This window comes from Aulonocara stuartgranti, assembly GCF_965226115.1.
Source record: "Aulonocara stuartgranti genome assembly, chromosome: 12".
Taxonomy (NCBI): Eukaryota; Metazoa; Chordata; class Actinopteri; order Cichliformes; family Cichlidae; genus Aulonocara; species Aulonocara stuartgranti.
In genome coordinates, this window is record NC_138948.1 from 23,705,967 (window position 1) to 23,725,193 (window position 19,227).

The window sequence follows — 19,227 nt, forward strand, 5'->3', positions numbered from 1 at the left end:
CTCCACTCTACTGAACAGCTTTCCCAACTCGTGCAATATTTAACCAAAAGAAGCAGTCACATTATGTTTAACTTCAGCACTTCCTTGCTTGAGAGACGCTCAGTATGTTGCTTCGGCATCCATATTATCGTCACTGTCCGCGGCGAAATCTTCACCGTTGTCGAAGTAGCTTTCTATGTAGTCGTTTTCCTACACGGGACAAATAAAAAGCAATGTCAGATCTAGTTTGCACATATTGATCATTATGTGTAACACATTTTTCAGTACATCTTGAAATTTGCACCTCTTCAATATCCTCCTCTTCGTATTCTTCCTCTTCAATTTCCTCTTCTTCATCCTTATTTCCTGGCTTCTTTTCAGTCTCCTCATCTGATTTTTCAGGGTCATCTTTGTTTGCCAGTTCCTGACATTAATATCAAATTACTCACGAGAAACACCAAAGATGTGGAGAGAGAACTGACAGTAAATTTAAATGAAGCTTACATCTAATTTGGTCAGAATGTTCTCTGCGTCCTTGCGTGATATCTTCGCACTTTTCTTTGTGCCTGTTGGAGTTAAACATTGGGTCTTTATTCTTATAGTAACAAAGAAAGTAAAAAGAAATGTCATTTCATACATATTGTGTTTAATGTACCCGTTTTAGCTCGAGGTCGTTTTCTTCTGGGCATCAGTTCTTTTGGAAAAAGGTTCCAGTCTAAAAAAATAAAAATGTTATCATCGTCCTCTTTTTTTGTGTTCCACCTAACCCCATGATGATGTGTTACATACGTACCTGGAGTCCATTCATTGTCATCAATCTGGCTTTGCTTCAGGTATCTCTCGGTGTATCTCTCCACTTCTGTTTTCATGTAAACAAAAGAAAGGTCATACTCTTAAAAACACTTACTCTATTGTGCGTCAACACAAACTGCAGTGTTACTCGTGATCCTCACCCCACATTGTCATGGTCAGTAGTTTGCATACAGTCAATGGCATGAATGTGATGGTAATTCGGGGCTTTAATGATTTCTTTGAACTCTTATTTTTATAGAGTGGAAGGACTGTACAGCATGCACCATTAATGCCTCTAACAACAAAACAAAAAAACCCCCAAAGAATTTGTTACACAAGCTTGGATTAATTTTGGCAGTCCTTGAAGGATGAAAGGATTGATAACACTAAATGGCGCCCACCCAGACGGACCCGACTTTTAAGCATAGTCCACAAATTTTCAATAACGTTGAGGCTGTGGTTTTGGGAAAGCCAGAATCTTAATGTTGGTCTTGCTTTATCCAATCCAAAACCCAATGTTGATGTGCATTTGGGAACACTATCCTGTTTGAACACCCAGTTGTGTCCAAAATTTCAACCGTCTAGCTGTGGATTTAAGGTGAATTTGAAGTTGTTGATTTTTTACAGACGAGAATTTGGCCATGTAGGCAGCTGCAAATTTCAGTTGTTGATTTTGGAGCAGGGTATTCTTTTGTGGTCGGCAAAAGAACTAAAACTCGGCTGGTCTTTGAGTAATTTCAATTTCACGGTAGACTTGTGACCCGGTTGTTCTTGGGTTGTTGTGAACATCCTAACCAATTTTCTCTTATCTGAGGGTAACAGTTCGGATCTTCTTCCAGAAAATGGAAAACTTGGAATCTGATATTGTTTAAAAATAGCTCAAATAGACTTTCCCCAAATTATGTAAATTATCAATTCTCCTTCTTGGATCTTCACAGAGTTCCTTCAACTCTCCCATTGTGCGTCAATACAATGAGCCCTGTCAAACAAATCCTTCTTTTTTTCCTGTCAAAGACAGACTAGTTGTTTTCAATGATGATCACTGATGAGAAGTTAATAGGCCTTGGTCTCATCAAGCTAAAAGACGTTTAATATCTGTTCTGCTCTACAGCCCATCAACCAGCTCTCTTTTTACTGCAGGTTTGGGATGGAGTACAATGTCTAACAGCTATCTAAGACAGTGGAAGTAGTGCCCAACCGTGGGATGAGAGTCTTGCTGAAGAGGCTGTAGATATGAAGCAGCTGCTTCTCTGTTTATCGGTCATGATGTGTGTATATTTGCTTCTGCACAGAAGAACTGGGTGCACCTCCTTTTCATAGATAATTTCCCTATAGTCATGTTCACCACAGACCCCCTGCTGAATAAGCAATCCCCCCCTTCCCCCTATAAAATACACTGACTTCTTTACATGGTTACATTTAGCTAACTGTGGAACAGGAGAGTTCTAAAAAGCCAGTAATCCAGACAAAAGAAATCTGTGGTTTCGCAAGATGAGACATCTGTAACTCAATATTCTGTCATTAATCTGCATCTCTCCCTTTCCCAGATATGACCTTAACTGAAAGTCTTTGTTCCTAAAAGCTGCATTATCTTCCCCAACAGCAGACAACTGTCTTACAGCGTCATTTCAGCTGATGTCAGGCTTCTAATGCACCGCTCTCCTCACCTGCTTTATTGGACTGAGGTTTGATGTTGTGTGGCAGCCGTTGCATTGTTCCCCTCATCTCTTGTTTTAAGGCCAGCATGTAGTCCTCATCCTCACCAGCTTTCAGTGGAACTGGTTTAAAATCAGTGTTCTGGAGAAGTACGGATGATGTAATGCCGATATTAATGATGTTCAAGTGCAAATAAATTTCAAATCTAACTGAAATTCAGACTGCCATGTAAAGGTGTTCAACTTTTTCAGTATGAATAGTCAAAATATACTACATTGTAAGCATAGCATAGTCCAAACTGTGTTTAAAAGAAAAAAATCCCCATAAAGCATCCTGGCAGAATCCAAGAGGAATGTAAATATCTGCCATATTCTTGGGGAATACACACGGCCAATGAAAACCTGGCCATGAATTTTACATAAGCACATACATTATTGCCCTTTACCCCCTTTGTGCTTATTTGTGAACACTGTGAGAGACACTCATTGGGTCATAACTCTTAAACACATGTTGGCCATGAGCACGATGAATATACTTTCATCTGCCTTCATTTAAATACAAATGCAGTAAAATGTTTTGTAAATTTCATTACAAAGAATAAACCTTAACTTATTATAAGTAAACGTCCACTGTATATAGTCTGCTATTCAAATTCCATGCAAATTTCACCTACCTCTCTCAAAAAGGTCTCTCCTAAAGTCACTCCAGTAAAGTTTGACCTCAACCCTTTTGAGCATTAGAGGTGAATTTGTTATATTGAAATGCAATCTGACATACTGCTTGTGTGTGTGTGTAAAAGACTGTGTTCGGTACTTACTGGAAACAGAGGACTGGGCCCCACCCTGGCTTCTGGCATGTTGCCCCTGCCGATGCCCAGAGCGTCAATATTGAAGGTAAAAGCACCCACTCCACGACCCTTGCCTGCCATGGCTGCAGGTCTCCTCTGTTCCTGCACACACACACACACACACACACACACACACACACACACACACACGTCCACATATCTCCAGTCAACACGTGTTGATGAAAGTTAACGTACTACAGCTTCCATCGCCTTTAGCGTGACTCTGCCAGCAATGAAGCTTTAGTCAGCATCAGAGACGCACTCTGCGTGTATAGTATGTTGAAATACTTACTAGAAGCCTGTTAGTATACTGCGCCTAATGTAAAAAAGCACAGTCTACTTCAGAGCTGGACAGCGATATTTAGCTCTTACTGGATCCGCATGTTTCAGTTTTTTAATGTACCTCTCTGGCCGGTTTTATCTGTCCCTCGGCAACTTCTTAAAAATCACATACATTTCAGCTGAACCTAATGAAGATACTGCTTAGCTAGCACCGGCTTTGGAAACCTGCACACGCCATACGCCACTGTCAGCATGAGTAAATGTGGCTTTAACTCGCTCCTCCTCTGCGTGACGACAGAGGAGGCGTGGTTTGCGTATAGCCAATTGCAACCCACGTTAAGCTGCCGTCGTTTATCGGTTTGCCCAGTGAGCTTAGTGTCCTCCTACAAGGGTGTGTCTGCGGCCACCATCGCATTAACCTCAATGAAAACATATCATCTGTAGCTGGTAGGCTAGTTACACCTCTCCCCCCAATAAATCACCTGACAGTACGACACCATACTGAACCCTACTTCGACAAGCGAATGAACTGGGATGTCTGCAGTCGACTGGTACGCTCACAAATCGCTCGGAGACGGAATCTTCTGGATCCAGGAGCGATTCTACCAGTCGGAGAACCGAGCCAACATCTGGTTGCTGCGCGGCACACACCAGGACGTGGTGATAGACACGGGTCTGGGCTTAAGGAGCTTACCTGAATACATCGACGCCAAAGGCCTGCTGGGAAAAGACCCGCAGAGGAAGAACCCGTTGCTTGCCATCGCCACCCACGCCCACTTCGACCACTCCGGTGGTCTGCATCAGTTCCAACAGGTGGGCGTCCACAGCGCGGAGGTCGATGCCCTGGCCAACGGAGACAACTTCGAGACGGTCACTTGGCTCAGCGACAGGGAGATAGCCGAGGCTCCCAGCCCGGGATGGAGGGCAAGGCACTACAAAGTCAAGGCTGTGCAGCCCACACACATACTGCAGGAGGGTAGGTAGGAGATACAGCCCTTGTAGATTTGATTTAGGCTAGAGGGATGGATCTGTGATCAAATACCAGCGTGGTCTAAAAGCATTCACTTAGTGACAAGGACCATAATCGATACAGTAATGGGCTTGATGGATGCACCAGGCCTAGTGTGAGCACAGTACGCTCTACAGAGTCGTTTCCAGCCTCAGATTCTGCACAGCGATTTGGCAGAAGACCAACAATGACTTGCTAGCTCACACATCGAAACGTATTACATATGTAATGGAGGTAGTGGGGATGGGACAAGGGGGGCGGTCTGCCAGTAATTTTTACAGTTACAAAGTAGGCTAGAGGAACCAGTTCAATGCAGCAACATGAGGCCAGGACTGGTGATTACACAGGTGCAATTATCCCATTACATAAAACAGGATATTCTATCCAAGGAATGCAGGTACAGACAATTTCTCCCTATTAGAAGTGGATGCTTTAAAAAAAAAAAAACAACCAAAAAAATTCTATTGGTAGCAACTATATGCTCATTCTCTATATCTGCAGAGCTGTTCTATTTTAAGCCAGTGTGATGGCTTTGATGTATTCTCTTGCTTCCAAGAAAGAAGAAGAGCATACAGAGACTGGTGTCACACTTAATGAAAGCATCCCTCTGCACGGAGTAACAACCACACAGTCTTCTCTTTTCTTAAACAATTTTTTTTATAGTAGAATAGAATTCAACTTTATTGTCATTGCACAACTTACAGGTACAAGGCAACGAAATGCAGTTTGCATCCATCCAGAAGTGCTTTAGCCATGATATAGATCTATTACAAATATATATTAGCAATAATATAGATATGTAAGTATATTACAGAAATGGGTCTATTATGGTATGTTATAATGTACACGGTATGAAGTATGTTGTGAATATTCTATAACTATAAGTATGTACAGGTTGTAGTGAGTACAAGCTATGTACAGGCTATGAACAGGATATAAATATGAAAAACTATACAGAAATATAAGATATACAGCTATACAGAAATGTGAACTATGCAAGTTATAAACAGTTGTAGAATTAAAAATTAAAAAATTATTATTAAAAATTATTATTATTATTAGTGGGTCAGAGATCAGCAGGTGGCGAGCTGAATCAACCTACTTGATAAATGTGAAAGTGGATACATTGTTTGAAAGCACTGGTCACTGGAGTCTTTATGTAAAGCACACATTCACCAGAATAGCACACATAATAATACACAAAGCTTATATCATAAATAATGTATTTGCTGAACCACTATATCCATTGGGGTTTGATGCAAAATGCAGTATTGTAGAGTAACTTGTTCTGCTGTGTCAGAGCCACTACTGCAGTGCAGCTGGTATATCTCATTCCCTGATGTATCAACTTCACCCTTTTTGCCAGTGCAACTCATAACTGGCCTCGACCAAATCGATGATATACTGAATGTCACAGAATCTGTGTGACATGACAGTCTAAGATTTTAAATGCATAGTCGCCGGTGATTACGGTTCATGCCATGTTTGTATGTGTGAATAATTATCAAAACCTAATGCCTTCTCAACCTCTCTTTCTCCTGCTTAGGTGATGTCATCAATCTTGGTGATAGACAGCTGACTGTGCTTCACATGCCCGGACACTCTCGGGGAAGCATTTGCCTTCATGACCGGGACAATAAGTTGCTTTTCAGTGGGGACGTTGTGTATGACGGCGCAATGATTGACTGGCTGCCCTACAGCCATGTCAGTGACTACATAAGCAGCTGTGAGCGCCTGGTTGGGCTGGTGGACAGCGAACAGGTAACTCTAAGGCCCACTAGAGAGCAGCCTCACAATTTCAGTACACAGTTCCACTTTTTTTCCAGGGGTATTTATCCCAAAGCACCGTATATCAACATTTCATAGATTTATAATGAAAATGTCTGAAATTTGGCATACCAGTATCTATTAGCCTACATATACAAGCTGTGTTTTCTGTGCTAATACTTAAAACAATATAATTTAACATGTACTAAACATTATTTGTTAAATAAAATACATGTTTATTGGCTTTAAAATTGATTTAACAGGTCGACCAAGTCCTCCCAGGGCACTACAACGCATTCGGTGCGAAGCGGCTCCATCGGCTTGCCTCCACGTACATCAGCAGGGCTGAAACATGCCCTGCAAAGTTCTCCACGTTTGCCTGGAGGAGTCTGGCTGGGGTGGCTCTGCGGGTGTGCAACCCACGGTGTGCCTGCTAATGAGAGTGGGTCATTGAGCTGCAGGAAGCAAGTGCACAAAGAGAGATGTTTTAGTATGGAGGACATGGAAGACTGGGGGCGGGGTTACCTCTGTTTTATCTGCAACTTAACGTAATGCTGTCCATTTACTTATGTAATCCAGCTGAAAATCAAGTAATTGCCAAACTTTGTGTGAAATGTCCCTACTGGGTTACAGAAGTGAATAATCAGCACCATATGAAGCCTATTATAAAAATATTTACTGGTCTTATATGCTGATGAATATGTATATGTCGGTGTTAATATAATTCAGTGTTTGATTTTTATACTTTAAGCATACGTGAAGTTACAATAGCACAACAATAGCACAACTCTGCACTACAAACAGAACAGGGCGCTTTGGGTTTTCCTCTGAGACATTTGAAACAAAGTCATTATGGCCATAGTGTTCTCTATGCATATTACAATGCTCAGTGAAGACTCAGTGTCGACTACCTCCGATGTTTGTAATTGTGCTTTGTACTATTGACTAATCTGCGGCTTTGCTATCGAAACATAGACAATAAAAGTCTCTGTTCTACCTACTTTTTGAGTCTTTTGCAGCACAGATTGCGGCGGCTTCTAAGTGGATTTGCTTCTCCAGGGGGAACTCAAATGGGATTTGTTGCAAGAGAGGGGAAAAAGGGGCAGAACAGAAGTGGATGGAATATGATCCAACACATGTTCAAAGGATAGAGAACTTAAAGTCATTTTCTGATCTGATGGAAACCTCTCTCAATGCATGGAAAGGGTTTAATTTGGGGGGCTTTTAGTGTACAAAATTAAGAAAAGTAGCGTGATTTAACCTTCTAACAGAAATATCAGATTTTATTTTTAAGTTCAGTGCATTACTAAAGAATTTCACCATAAAAATATACACAGAACATGTTAATTTGGATACATAAGAAAAGACAATTTTTAATTCATAAAACATTTATTTAATGTTATATTATTTAAACACGAGATTTCCACATCTCTCGTTTTCAGTTCACCTCCGAGGATGGCATACATGCAGAACACGAAGCCTGCCAACACGGGAAACTCCGCCAAGGTTATAACATTCAATGTTATCTGTGACAGTTAAAAGATCTGCACGTTATCTAATATTATGATCATCAAATATCAACACAGCTGCATTTATAACAAATTCAGTAATGTAACAAAAAAAAAACCCAAATACAGGAGGTTTATTTGTTAACTTATAAAAATTAATTTACAGTAACAAATGCTGTCGTTCAGCGTACGACAGATCTTAGTAAAAATGATTCGAGTTCTGAGTCCCCAAGAGGGCAACGGCTTCCAGAGTCCACAATAAACACGGAAACGGGGAAAAAAAGAGGCAAAGATTTCCTGCACTGACAACACCAACCCTCCTATAAGGTTTTCTGTAAGAAGAAGAAACTGCACTGACTGTCTAACTAGCAAAAATGTAACAAGAAGTTGGCGGCAGTGTTAAGAAATCATTAAAAAGGTGACTGACTAGAGTTCATGTAAGCACACTTTTTTTTTAGAATGTTTTTTTAGAATTTCGCCAAGATTAAATCAGTTTTCTTTCTTTGTTGCGTGATAATAAATCGCTGGACGGCAGGATTGGAAACTGAAAACAAACAATGCTGCAGATTAGTATGGCTTGGGTTTTCAATAATAATTGAGCTTTGGTTAAAATCAGTTTGCTTAGGAGTTGCACTGTGTGATCTATTACTGTGTGATGTAATACTATCTATTACAAATCTATTACTTAGTCTGATGGCAGCCTGTCAATAGTGTGCAGATAAGAGGAGAGCACAGATTTTTTACCCTGAAGAGATCACAGTCGTAACTAGTACAGTAAGTATGAGCACTTGCAGAATCATTTGAAATGATCTGACGAAGAAATATTTTAACTGCAAGTCAAAACATGCATGAAAACAAAAATGGTGCATAGTCGTTCTGGGAGACCCCACAAATAGCATGAATAATAAGTAGACTGAAACAAGTATCACAGTACAGGCGACAAATAACCCTTACCTCTACACATAGCAGTCTCTAATATTGGAAAAATCTTGACTGGTGTGTTCATATTACCTCATGCTAACTGGCTTCTATACTGCAAACACTGCAAACTTTTTGAACATAACAGGAAACATCCAGTCAAAATACGACTAGTGCATTAACAGACATGTTTGAGTGGCCAGGATCACTGGCCACTCAAAATGTGTGTTTTTTTTTTTACTTTGTTTTTATTTTTTCCAGTTTCAAAATCAGATTTTCAAAGACAGAAAGTAGACCTAGTGTGGCATGAATTTGAGCATGCCCTTATCTGTTAGCATCAACTTCTTCCAAGCAGCATTACCATCAATTCTCAAAGCAAGCAGAGTACCTCCCAAATACTTTTGGACTGTTTTGAAACACTGTGGCAACCAAGCAAATGTCAGAGACTCCTGCAGTGATTGTCACATGTCTTTTGTGTTAGAAGACATTCCAGTTCGCCCAAGAAGGGTCTTCCATGGCTCGTCCTCCACCAAGAGGCAGGCTGGAGGCATCCTTCTCAGGGCTGTGCATGTGGCATCGCAGATTGCCTGAGTTTGGTTCACGTGTGTTAAGCTAATTAAACCATGGTTTAATAAGCACTGTTGCCTTTAGGCAAGAAAAAACCCCCAAAAAAAACACTGTCAGAAATGAAGTTTACACCTGACTCTGGAGCCAGTTGCGAGGATCAAGTCTGGCCCTGAGGTTTCTTAGGCTGCGTCGAGCTGGGGAGGGCCTAGAGAAGGGGCCTCCCTCTGATGACTCTGGGCTGTGGCTGCCCTCACTGTTGCTGGAGCTGTTGCTTGAGGTGGAGCTGGAGCAGGATAGCGTGGTTTGTGTGCTGTGCTTTGACCGGGGGGAGCGACTGGAGATGGGGAGAGGAGCAAGCAGGGACGAGGGAGGCGGCTGGCAGGAACACTGGAAGGTCCCTCCACCTCCGTACCCTCTCCCTCGAAGGGTGCTGAGCTTAGCATCCAAAGAAAGAGTGCGTGGCCTCAGACGCGAGGGGGAAGATGACAAAAGAGAGTAGCTGGAAGTAGGTTCAGGCCAGCCGTGGTGGTGAGAGCAGGGACTGGTGCTACAGTGGCTGTCGCTATCTGAGGTCAGACTTGCGTCTGAAGACAGCAGGCCGAGCTGTGGGCAGCGGTGAGGACTCACAGGACTCCGAGGCAGTCGATGAGGGGTGCAGGGGCTGTGGCCAGACATGCGAGTACAGTGACGAGAGCGGCCAGTACATCTGGCATTGCTCTCCTCAAACGCAGACATCCAGGTGGGAGAGGTGCCTAGCTGGCTACGGAGCTCCAGCTCCTGCATTCTCCGAGCCAGGATGTCTGACACGTTGCTGCTGAGGTCATCAGATGACTCAATAACTGCAAGAGAAAAGCGGCAAATCTTATTAGTATGCCGCCATGGAGTAAACCTGAGACCAGTTTTACAGACTGATCAGTTTTTCCTGGGATTAAATCTAAATTGCAGGGTTTTTTCTTTAGAACAAGTGCTAAAGATAGCAATTACTGTAGGATATTTTTAACATTTTGAGTGTATTCATGACATCTTTCCAATTCATGCAGATTACAATACTGCATAATTCTATTCAGAATGCAGACTCCAGCTTCTTGGGATTGCAACATTTACCACAAACCAATTCATGTTGAGTCCTAGTCCTGTTACTTCACCTGTCGTTGTAATAGGATGAGAGCAGAGCACGAATCTCAGCAGACACAGCGTTATCCTGCAGCAGAAGACCCTCACAGGAGGGTGTGGCAAGAGGAGCTGCCAGGGTTAGGAAAATCAACAGGGAAGTTGGTGAGAGAGTTGGGATAGAGCAGAGACGGGGATGAGGGAAAAGTTGGTAGTTTGGCAATTTTAATGGACATGACAAAAAAAGGAAAAGGATACACGCTCATTCAAACAGGAGTGATGGGAAAACAAAGAAAGATTTCATTCATGCATCAAGATAATTCAACCATTACAATGAACGGTGAAAGTTTATGAAAAGCGTGATGAAATTAATTTTACGTTATTTCACACGGAAATAAGGGAAATGGGGAACAGGAAATGGCGAGGAAGGATAGATATGACATACAAAGGAACGTGAAAAGGAAAAAGAGGAATAGAGAAACAGAAGACAAGTTAGTCAGCACGTCAGAGATAAGAACCCTTCTATTTAGAGCACAGAGAAGTGAAGCAGAGAGTGAGTTTGAGAAATCGGATAGGAAAACGTAATTGACAGCATCTTTGATGCACGTGCACTCAAGAAACAGAAATTCAACACAGCCACATGCAATGCAGGCACAGTGCTTTATTTTTCACATTAGGTTATAAGTGACCAAAAAACACCTTGACACAAGGAGAATTCTTACCCATTTCATGATACAAAGAGCCTTGTTTCGGTGTGATAGGAGCTGGTTTTCGCGGCGATGGAAGTTCAATTTTCATTAAGTCATCACAGCATTGTTTCCACTGGCCTGTACATTGGAGGCAAACGTCACCATCAACAAATCAAGCAGCAGATGGAGAATATACGGCACTATATGCTGTCCTTTAAAACATATGTTAAACGACCACATGTTGCGGGTTTAAATGACACATAAGGACCTACTCATATCGTAGAAATGTTGCCAAAAGGCTTCCATCCAGCGGTGTGTCTCCTCGCGGCTGTCTGTGGTCACAGTGTGCGTAACCTCCTCCCCTCCGTAATGGTTGCTGATGCAGATATTCTGAACTTTACTGAGAGGGTCTTTCTCTGATGCACGTATTCTGGTCTCCTGAAACACAGGAGTGGCAAAGAATACAATCATCTACCGCAAAAATGTCTACAACAGGGAACGAATGGAAGTACAGTGTGGTTCAATGAATAAGTCTCCACTGAAAATAAGCCTTCATTAATAAAGTCACCAATTAGTGCTCTTCCAAACCATTTCCCTCCAGCAATTATCCAACAAAAGGATTCTGACTCCCAATTCCCATAACTTGCTGTACTCTAAATATGGCTAGGTATGACTATGACCACTAGATGGCAGTGTTGTCCTGTTCACGCCTTTGCCATGCTGCGCTCCCTCTTTCTGTCTCCTCTAATGTGAGCCGCACAAAAGATTATACAGACCTGATCTGATTGACTTGGCTTTAGGTTATCAGCATGCTCAAGGTCAGAGGACACAAAAGACCGAGTGCGTCACTACAGAAAGATTGTGAAGCAGTCTAGGAATCGACTCTTAAAGACACAGGAAATGAGATGATTCAGAGCGTGACTGGCCAGCTGACTGATCTTTATTTGATGCAGGGAAAAATGATGGCAAGAGAGAATTATGACTTCCAATTGGATAGAGGGGTCTTCCTGTGTATACAAAGCTTTGAGCAGTAGAAATGTGCCTTTACAGGCCTGATGAACGTTTCTATAGTCACACCTCAAAAGGTAACAACCGCAGTTTGGTACTCATGAACTCAATGGAGCTCGATTCTGACAGCTCTAGGTGGCTTTTTAAAATAAACCTTGAGAACCGCTGCAAAGAAAAGAGCTAAATTTTCTCTTTAGGCTCAGAGTCTACCAGTGAGCTTGTTATTTAAACGTGTGGTAATCCACAAGCTTGTTTTCTTACCATCTATTCTGATGCCTAAGGTGTTACCAAAAATATGCAGCTACTGCTTCTCTAAGGCTGGATCGAGCTCAAAGAGATAATATACTGCCTTTCAGATTTCTTTGCTGACCTTGTTGATGCCAATAGTGAAAGCTGGCTCAACGTTAGCCTCCACATCTTCTTGCCGGTAGTAGCAGAAAAGGTTTGTTCCTTTGAGAACGGCGTGAACTTTTGTCCAACTCTGAGGGTCACCTCCACACTGCTGCTAGGTAAAGAAAAAATGGAAAAAAGGAGCAAAAAATACGCACACAAAGAGAGACGACAACATGAGATTGAGAGAACAGGAATGTGGTAGGGGAGAAAAAGAATAAAAAGTGTGGATATATGCCAAAAAATCTAGCACAACCCCTGGAGGAATAGTTTGCAGCAACGCACATTTGCAGGCTTGCCAGCTTACCTTAACTTTCAAGCACCCGCTCATCATCTGTTGGGTCATACAGTGAGGCTGAGCTGCGAGGCGGCAACACATACTACCATAGAGTGGCAGCCAGTACGAACACTCTTCTGCAGGGAGGGAATAGATGGATGGGGAAAAAATAAACACTTATAAATAAATAAAAATATTCCCATGCCATTAAAATTCCACACAGAAACATGCATCCACACACACAAACCGACACACACTGCATCCTCACGTCACACCGTCCCCCCTTTAGCACACACTGGGGTATAAAAGGATGGCAGCTGCAGGGAGTGTCATGCAGTTTGGCAGTGAAACTTTACAGCAGGCTGCAGGGCCAATGAATAAAACACTAGAGGCCTGTCTGTGTTAGGGTCTGGACCCTTGTTATCCAGCATCATTACAGCTTTACACAGCAGTCACCTCACTAGCGCAGCCTTTATTACTGTGACCTTGACAATGGCTGCCTGTCAGAGAAAGTGGGAGGACAGAGGAGGAAAAGAGGAGGAGGCATAGCTGCGCCATATGCTGGTGTAAAGGAAATGATCAGAATGCCGGGCGAAGAAGTGAGGCGGTGACGAGAAAGACGAAAAATAGACAGATGGCCGATTTGGCAGAGGAAGCAGAAAGATGGCGAGGACACAGATTGATGGTGGCTGCCACTCACCGTTGCCTGAAATGATGAGGTCATGCGTGCGAAAGCTGTCCTGGACGTGTGACAGTGACAGTGTGGTGTGGGCTAAGAGGTGGTACTTCGGGCCCCTGTCAACACACAAGAGTGAAGAGAAGAATTTAATTTGGTGTTTGAGTATGCATGTTTGCAGTGAGCGATGGTCTCAATAAATATCTGCTCTCTGAAATTACAAGTTATTTCCAATCCATTTTCTGTTTTTGTATAAAAACTATAGATATTATATGAAGCTAAACTTACGGTACAGAGGGAACTGGCAGCAGGAGAGGGGCTCCCCCTCCGTTGCTTACGGGACTACACGGTCCAGGCTCCATGGCTGCCCGGAGTTTCTTCCCAGCTGATCGACCCAGTGAAGAGCTCAGCTTGCTGGCCAGTTTCCTTGGTGTGCTGCCTGCAGAATAGTCATCCTCTGAGCAGCAGCTATACAACTCAACCCGTAGCTCGAAACCTGGGCTGGCTTCACTACTGCAAGAGAAAATGCTCATCATCACCATCTCTTTAAGGGTCATTTTAAAAGAGTAACTAAGTGCATCCACTCGAGTACAGTGCTTACTTTCACATACCTATGTGCTTCATGTGTGCTCTTTTATACCTCTCTTGTATAATATTTTGGGCAAAAATGTTGTACAGTATTCATGAGCCTGGTTCTGCTGGAGGTTTCTTCATGTTAAAAGGCAGTTTTTCCTTCCCACCGTTGCCAAGTGCTTGCTCGTAGGGGGAGATCTGATTATTGGGGTTTTCTCTGTATTATTGTAGGGTCTTTAGGTCTCTAGGGTATTGTAGGATAATCCTACAATATGAAGCAACTGTTATTGTGATTTGACACTACATAAATAAAACTGAACTGGCAAAACGATTGTAGTTTGTACTGTATTGCACTTTCAGTTACTTGCCAACTAAATTTATTTGAATTCTAAATACCGAACATAAAATTGGCTTAACAATCAGGTGTTATAGATCGCCCTCTCATTGGTACTTACAGTGTATCAAACAGTGCATTTACTAATTGTTCAACTTTGGATGTACAACATTACAAAACCATGTTAATACAATATTAAACTACTGGTTTTACTACAGTCTTCTGTGATGGTCACAGATTATATGGCTGTTCGGTTATAGGACTGACAGGTGACTTACAATACGATAGTGTTGTCAAAGCAAATATCGGTGAGTGTCCGGTCTACTATCACCATGTCTGTATCAAAGATTTCTTCTCCCAGCTGCAACAGGCAGAACACCGCACATCGATGAAGCTCTACGAATGAAAATGTAGAAAGTCAGAAGAGAAGAAGAGGAAACACTTCTACATAACAGTGCATTTTTGAAACACTTCAGCAGCTTTCATTTACTTGCATCACTTTAAAAATCAGAGCCAAAATGGCAATGCAGCAAACATTAAACTGTTGGTTTCAGTTTAATGGTCAGCTGTGCTAAGAATTCATGGGAAATAGTGAACAGTATTTTGAAACTAAACTACAGGAATCTTTGTGTGAAGATTATATTTTAGGGAAGGTTTCACTGTGATTATAGATAAACCCTGAAATCTTTGTGTCTAAGAAAACCATCATTTCCATAACACCAGTGAGAAATTATGAAAGAAACTACAACAGATGGAGCAGACAGAGTCGGGGCAGACAGGCCTAATCTCTTCTTCTCGAGCAGTTTGATTAGAAAGTTCCAGGAATCTACCCATAAAAATCAAAATTTGACCAATCTCCACTTAAAGGTCACCTTCTTGTACACTGATATACTGATTTCAGTGTTGCCGCTATTTTGAGACGGAACAGTTTGTTGTTTTGAATGATCGCCTAAGGTCAGCGAGACTAAACAGTAGTTTTCTGTAAGAAAAGAAGTGCCGAATTATTTCAAGAGTAGCACATGAGTGGGTTTTTTTTGTCAAATTCCTAAGGGCTGTGTCCATTGAGGCGTCTGAGCGATGTCCACGTTTCAAAAATAAAAGTGGATGGGTTGCCGCTCTTACACACTAGAGGAGATCCAGTGAGCACCGAAGAGGCACCAGTGCCTCTGGGAACAAAACGAGCTTACACGAAACAATTTAAAAATAGCAGCAGCACTGAAATTGGTCTAGAGGTGAGCAAGGACTTGACATTAAAGAAAAGATTGGAAAATTTGAATTTCCCAAGATTCCCAGAACCCTATGATCGCACCTTCACCCCACAACCTCATATTGGGGATAATCTTGTATTTCTTCCTCATAAAACACTTTATAACTGGCACTGGTAAGTTCTACTCGCGCTTCCATGTAAACGGCACATTGACACCTAATGTCCCACACTTCATTGCGCAATTACTATTCCAAGTATGAAATCAACACTCCTCACTAAAATCTGACTGGACAAATGAGAAAGGAACACACTTTGCCTCAGTTTATGTCTCTGTGTGCTTAATGACCTTGACTTACAGCCTCATTAAGCTTTGTTAAGAGACTACTACCTGTCTCAAGAGTTCATTTCCATGCACAGGTCACGCAGATTAATTCATTCGAGTTGCCAAGGGAGAGGCTGAGCACTGAGACTATTATAATGACGGTATGGAGGTTAACATACATTAAATTTATCTAGAGCAGGTGGGATAGAAAATGGCCAATATAAAAAAAATTCCATTGTTAGATTCTCAGCGCTCTATTGAATTTTATCACAAAGACAATTTAATACGAGCAGGTTCACAGGAATATTCCATAAGACAGAAAACTAGAGTGGATCCTTAAACGCACCACAGATTTTATTTGTTTTTGGCTTACAGCTCTCCCATCACTACTAAGAATGAAGCGTTTCATTGCCTTCGTGATTCTTTGTAATAGCCAGCAGGCAAAGCAATCCAGACAGGACAGTGGGTCAAGTTGTGCTTCCAGGAGTAAAGTAGAGAGATAAAGCTAAAAAAACAAAAAAGCTCCCAATGACTGTGAAGATCATTTCTAACAGCTGCAACTAAAGTCGTTTTTGCACATGCATTGCACCCCTGAATGTTTCTAGGCAATATTAAATGAATCAGTTGAATTGGAAATTAAACAGCCTTCACTGTGTGAACTCCCCCAGTAAGTAGTCTAGTAATTAATGTCTGATTGAGCCCATGTGAGAACTGGGTAGATCACTGACTAGAGAAATCACAGTGAGTGAGTGTGTGGTCCATACCCAACCCACTGAGTAAAGCAGCAAATAGCATATTTCTAGTGCTGAGAATTCATCTGACACAGAGCCTCCTGTTGTGTGCTGGATGTGAGAAAGGGCAACTTTGTACAGATGGATTTTTGCCACACTGTCTGGAGTCTGGGGTGTAAAAATGGGTACAGAGCAGAGAAAATGTCACACCGCAATCCGTCCATGTAAGCGTTTTCACCCGGAAGCGAGAAATAAAAGGTCATTTTCATTCTAGAGTCTCAATGAATCTCACACCTCCCCGCCCCATTATTTCAAGGATTTCAGATACAACCGCGGAAGCAACCGAGGGCTACTTTCCACAGAAGCTGATTATTAATAAATACTGGAAGTATAAATCATTCATAAGTCATCAATGACTTTCTTCACACACACACACACACACACACACACACACACGACTTCTCACCTCCTTTGTTCTTGAAGTACTCCGTGTCTTTCCACATGAGAGGGATCCGAAGATCTGTAAAGACAACAGGCTGAAGATTAGACAACAGAGGACCAATTGTGCCTTTCTTTATAGTCATGTGAAAAAGAAAGCTTTCACAGGACCCTCAATAGTCCCGTGAAAAATAAAGTATAGCCTTACTGCTGTCATAGGAATTAGGAGGATAAGTAGCAGTCAGGTGCTACTAATCAAATGCACTTGATTAGTTAACCATCAGCAAGTGTAGATGCCTCTATGAAAACAGAAGTTTAGACAGTTTGCAGGTCTGGAGCCTTCAGGTGTGTGCTAACACACAACCACTGTCTTCCCAGGACTGCACGTCCCAGCAAATTCACCCCAAGGTCAGAGTATGCAATGATGACAGAAACTGGAAAATACCTAAGAGCTGCATCTCAGACTCTACAGGCCACAGTTAACATCTTAAATGTCAAAGTTCATAACCTTAAAATTTGAGAAAGACTGAACAGGTATAGCTCATTTGGAAGTGTTGTCAGGAGAAAAACACATAGCTGTATAACACAGAATAGGATTGCTAAAAGTGATTCCACAAGCTACTGAATCATGGGAGTTTCTTTGCCACATGACTGTAAATATCCTGCAATAACAACGGATGCTCATATTAACCAAGTCGCAAACAAGGCACCAATCACTAGTGCAAACTTCAGGTTGCACTAAGCGCTCAGCTTCAGACAAGTTTTTGGGTCTAAATGAATTAAAAGAAAGAGGATGTCGCTAATGCGGTCATCTCACAGCTCCAAACGTGCACAGAAAGTTCGCCTGCTGTTCAAATCTTCAATTTATGAGGGACTGCCAGTTGGAATAATGTGGAATTTTATGGCAGGGAGCCTTAAAGCGACAGGAGCTAAAATAACTTGTTCCAGACAGAACTGAACTGATGAACCGAGGGGCTGCATGAAGACCCGGTTTACTGGGAATAATGCAATTTATTGTCACAGAGTTTAAGAGTAAAAATATGGAGGATTTTTATTCTTAAGAATCTCAATAAGCTTCTTTTGGCTGCTCCCTTATTCACAAAGCGTCACCATAGCAGGTAGCACCGCATGCTTAATTTGGCAGATTTTTACCCTTCCTGATGCAACTGCAAAGGCATTTGTGCCACATCCCGTGACCGAACCACGGATCATTCGCTTGCTGGGTGAATGTGTAAATCATTACAATAATGCTTTTCAAAATGTCTTTGTTTACTTACATTGCATTCTACAAGTAGACAAGATGACAGTAAAATTTGATCTGACTGTCTTGATCTCCAGAGTGAGCTTTCATCAATGTGGTGGACAGCAGCAAGTCAGAAAGTACAAAGTAATTTAAAAATGAAACATCTGCTATTAAAGGCTGATGAGAGCAGCTCAGCATTAAATTACAGTAATAAGAGGAAGCTTAAATTTGATCAATTTCCTCCTTTTACTGCTGGTCACAGTCTCTTGGCAACAACAGTGCCACATTTAAATGATTAAATAACTTTAAAAGCTTTCTCAAAATCTTCCAAAATGCTGGGAAAATTTCCACCCTGAACCTTCTCCTATCACTTTTCTCTCAGAAATAAACGCTTTTGTCTATTTCTCACCTGAGATGGCGACTTTTCCTTTACATGGGAGCCTGTCGCCCATCGGCCCTGCATCTGATGATCTGCGTGTGACTTTCTGCATGACCTGAGCCTCCTTCATCCTCTGCAGTTCTGACATGTAGGCCATGATACGGGTGCTGCATGTCTGTAGACTCTTTGCCGCTTCCAAAGCCTGGTCTTTTTGGGAGCAGGCAGCCAGCAGCTTGCAGGCTCCATCACGCATTCGGATCTCATGATCAATCTTCTTCTGAATGTCGCTGTCCTGCAAAGACGAGAGCGGGACAACAGGCATTTATGAGTAATGAAGACCCATTTGAAAGTGAGGTACACAATAGATTCACTTCTCACTGATAAGACATTTTAAAAAATGATGTTTTGGGAGAAATAAAGGCACAAAAAGGGTTAGAAATGACAACTTCAAGCAAAGTTTGCATTAGTTTGTGTATGTGTGTGCATGGCCTTTAGCCCTCTTAACAATGAGCCCACACCCCTGCT

At 42.0% G+C, this 19,227-nt stretch overlaps 3 protein-coding genes across 8 annotated transcripts in view; 1 reads left to right on the top strand and 2 right to left on the bottom strand.

Annotated features, from left to right (window-relative positions):
• Window positions 1–26: 26 nt before the first annotated feature.
• polr3g (polymerase (RNA) III (DNA directed) polypeptide G) lies at window positions 27–3,859 on the bottom strand. Of its 2 annotated transcripts, none has more exons than XM_082554040.1 (8): window positions 3,678–3,859; window positions 3,245–3,376; window positions 2,439–2,568; window positions 773–838; window positions 635–694; window positions 484–545; window positions 284–403; window positions 27–189 (listed from the first exon to the last, which is right to left on the bottom strand). In XM_082554040.1, the coding sequence occupies exons 2-8, from the start codon at window positions 3,353–3,355 to the stop codon at window positions 100–102; spliced, it is 639 nt and encodes a 212-aa protein (XP_082410166.1). In that variant the 5' UTR covers window positions 3,356–3,376; window positions 3,678–3,859; the 3' UTR covers window positions 27–99. The 2 variants fall into 2 exon arrangements, with proteins under 2 accessions (XP_082410166.1, XP_082410165.1); XM_082554039.1 differs by having other exon boundaries at window positions 3,567–3,858.
• Window positions 3,860–3,929: 70 nt separating this feature from the next.
• mblac2 (metallo-beta-lactamase domain containing 2) lies at window positions 3,930–7,332 on the top strand. The gene is made up of 3 exons (XM_082554038.1): window positions 3,930–4,532; window positions 6,112–6,326; window positions 6,596–7,332. The coding sequence occupies exons 1-3, from the start codon at window positions 4,091–4,093 to the stop codon at window positions 6,767–6,769; spliced, it is 831 nt and encodes a 276-aa protein (XP_082410164.1). The 5' UTR covers window positions 3,930–4,090; the 3' UTR covers window positions 6,770–7,332.
• A 1,896-nt stretch (window positions 7,333–9,228) lies between these two features.
• rtkna (rhotekin a) overlaps window positions 9,229–19,227 on the bottom strand; it is a 52,057-nt gene continuing 42,058 nt past the window's right edge. For 3 of the 5 annotated variants that reach the window (XM_082554015.1, XM_082554017.1, XM_082554019.1), the window contains exons 2-11: window positions 18,733–18,994; window positions 17,109–17,162; window positions 14,661–14,778; window positions 13,764–13,988; window positions 13,500–13,594; window positions 12,830–12,936; window positions 12,503–12,637; window positions 11,397–11,562; window positions 11,158–11,262; window positions 9,229–10,164 (exon numbers count right to left, since the gene is read on the bottom strand). In XM_082554015.1, coding sequence (XP_082410141.1) covers window positions 9,452–10,164; window positions 11,158–11,262; window positions 11,397–11,562; window positions 12,503–12,637; window positions 12,830–12,936; window positions 13,500–13,594; window positions 13,764–13,988; window positions 14,661–14,778; window positions 17,109–17,162; window positions 18,733–18,994 — 1,980 coding nt within the window. In that variant the 3' untranslated portion in view covers window positions 9,229–9,451. The remainder of the gene's footprint in view (window positions 10,165–11,157; window positions 11,263–11,396; window positions 11,563–12,502; window positions 12,638–12,829; window positions 12,937–13,499; window positions 13,595–13,763; window positions 13,989–14,660; window positions 14,779–17,108; window positions 17,163–18,732; window positions 18,995–19,227) is intronic. The other 2 variants (XM_082554016.1, XM_082554018.1) reach the window with 1 other exon arrangement.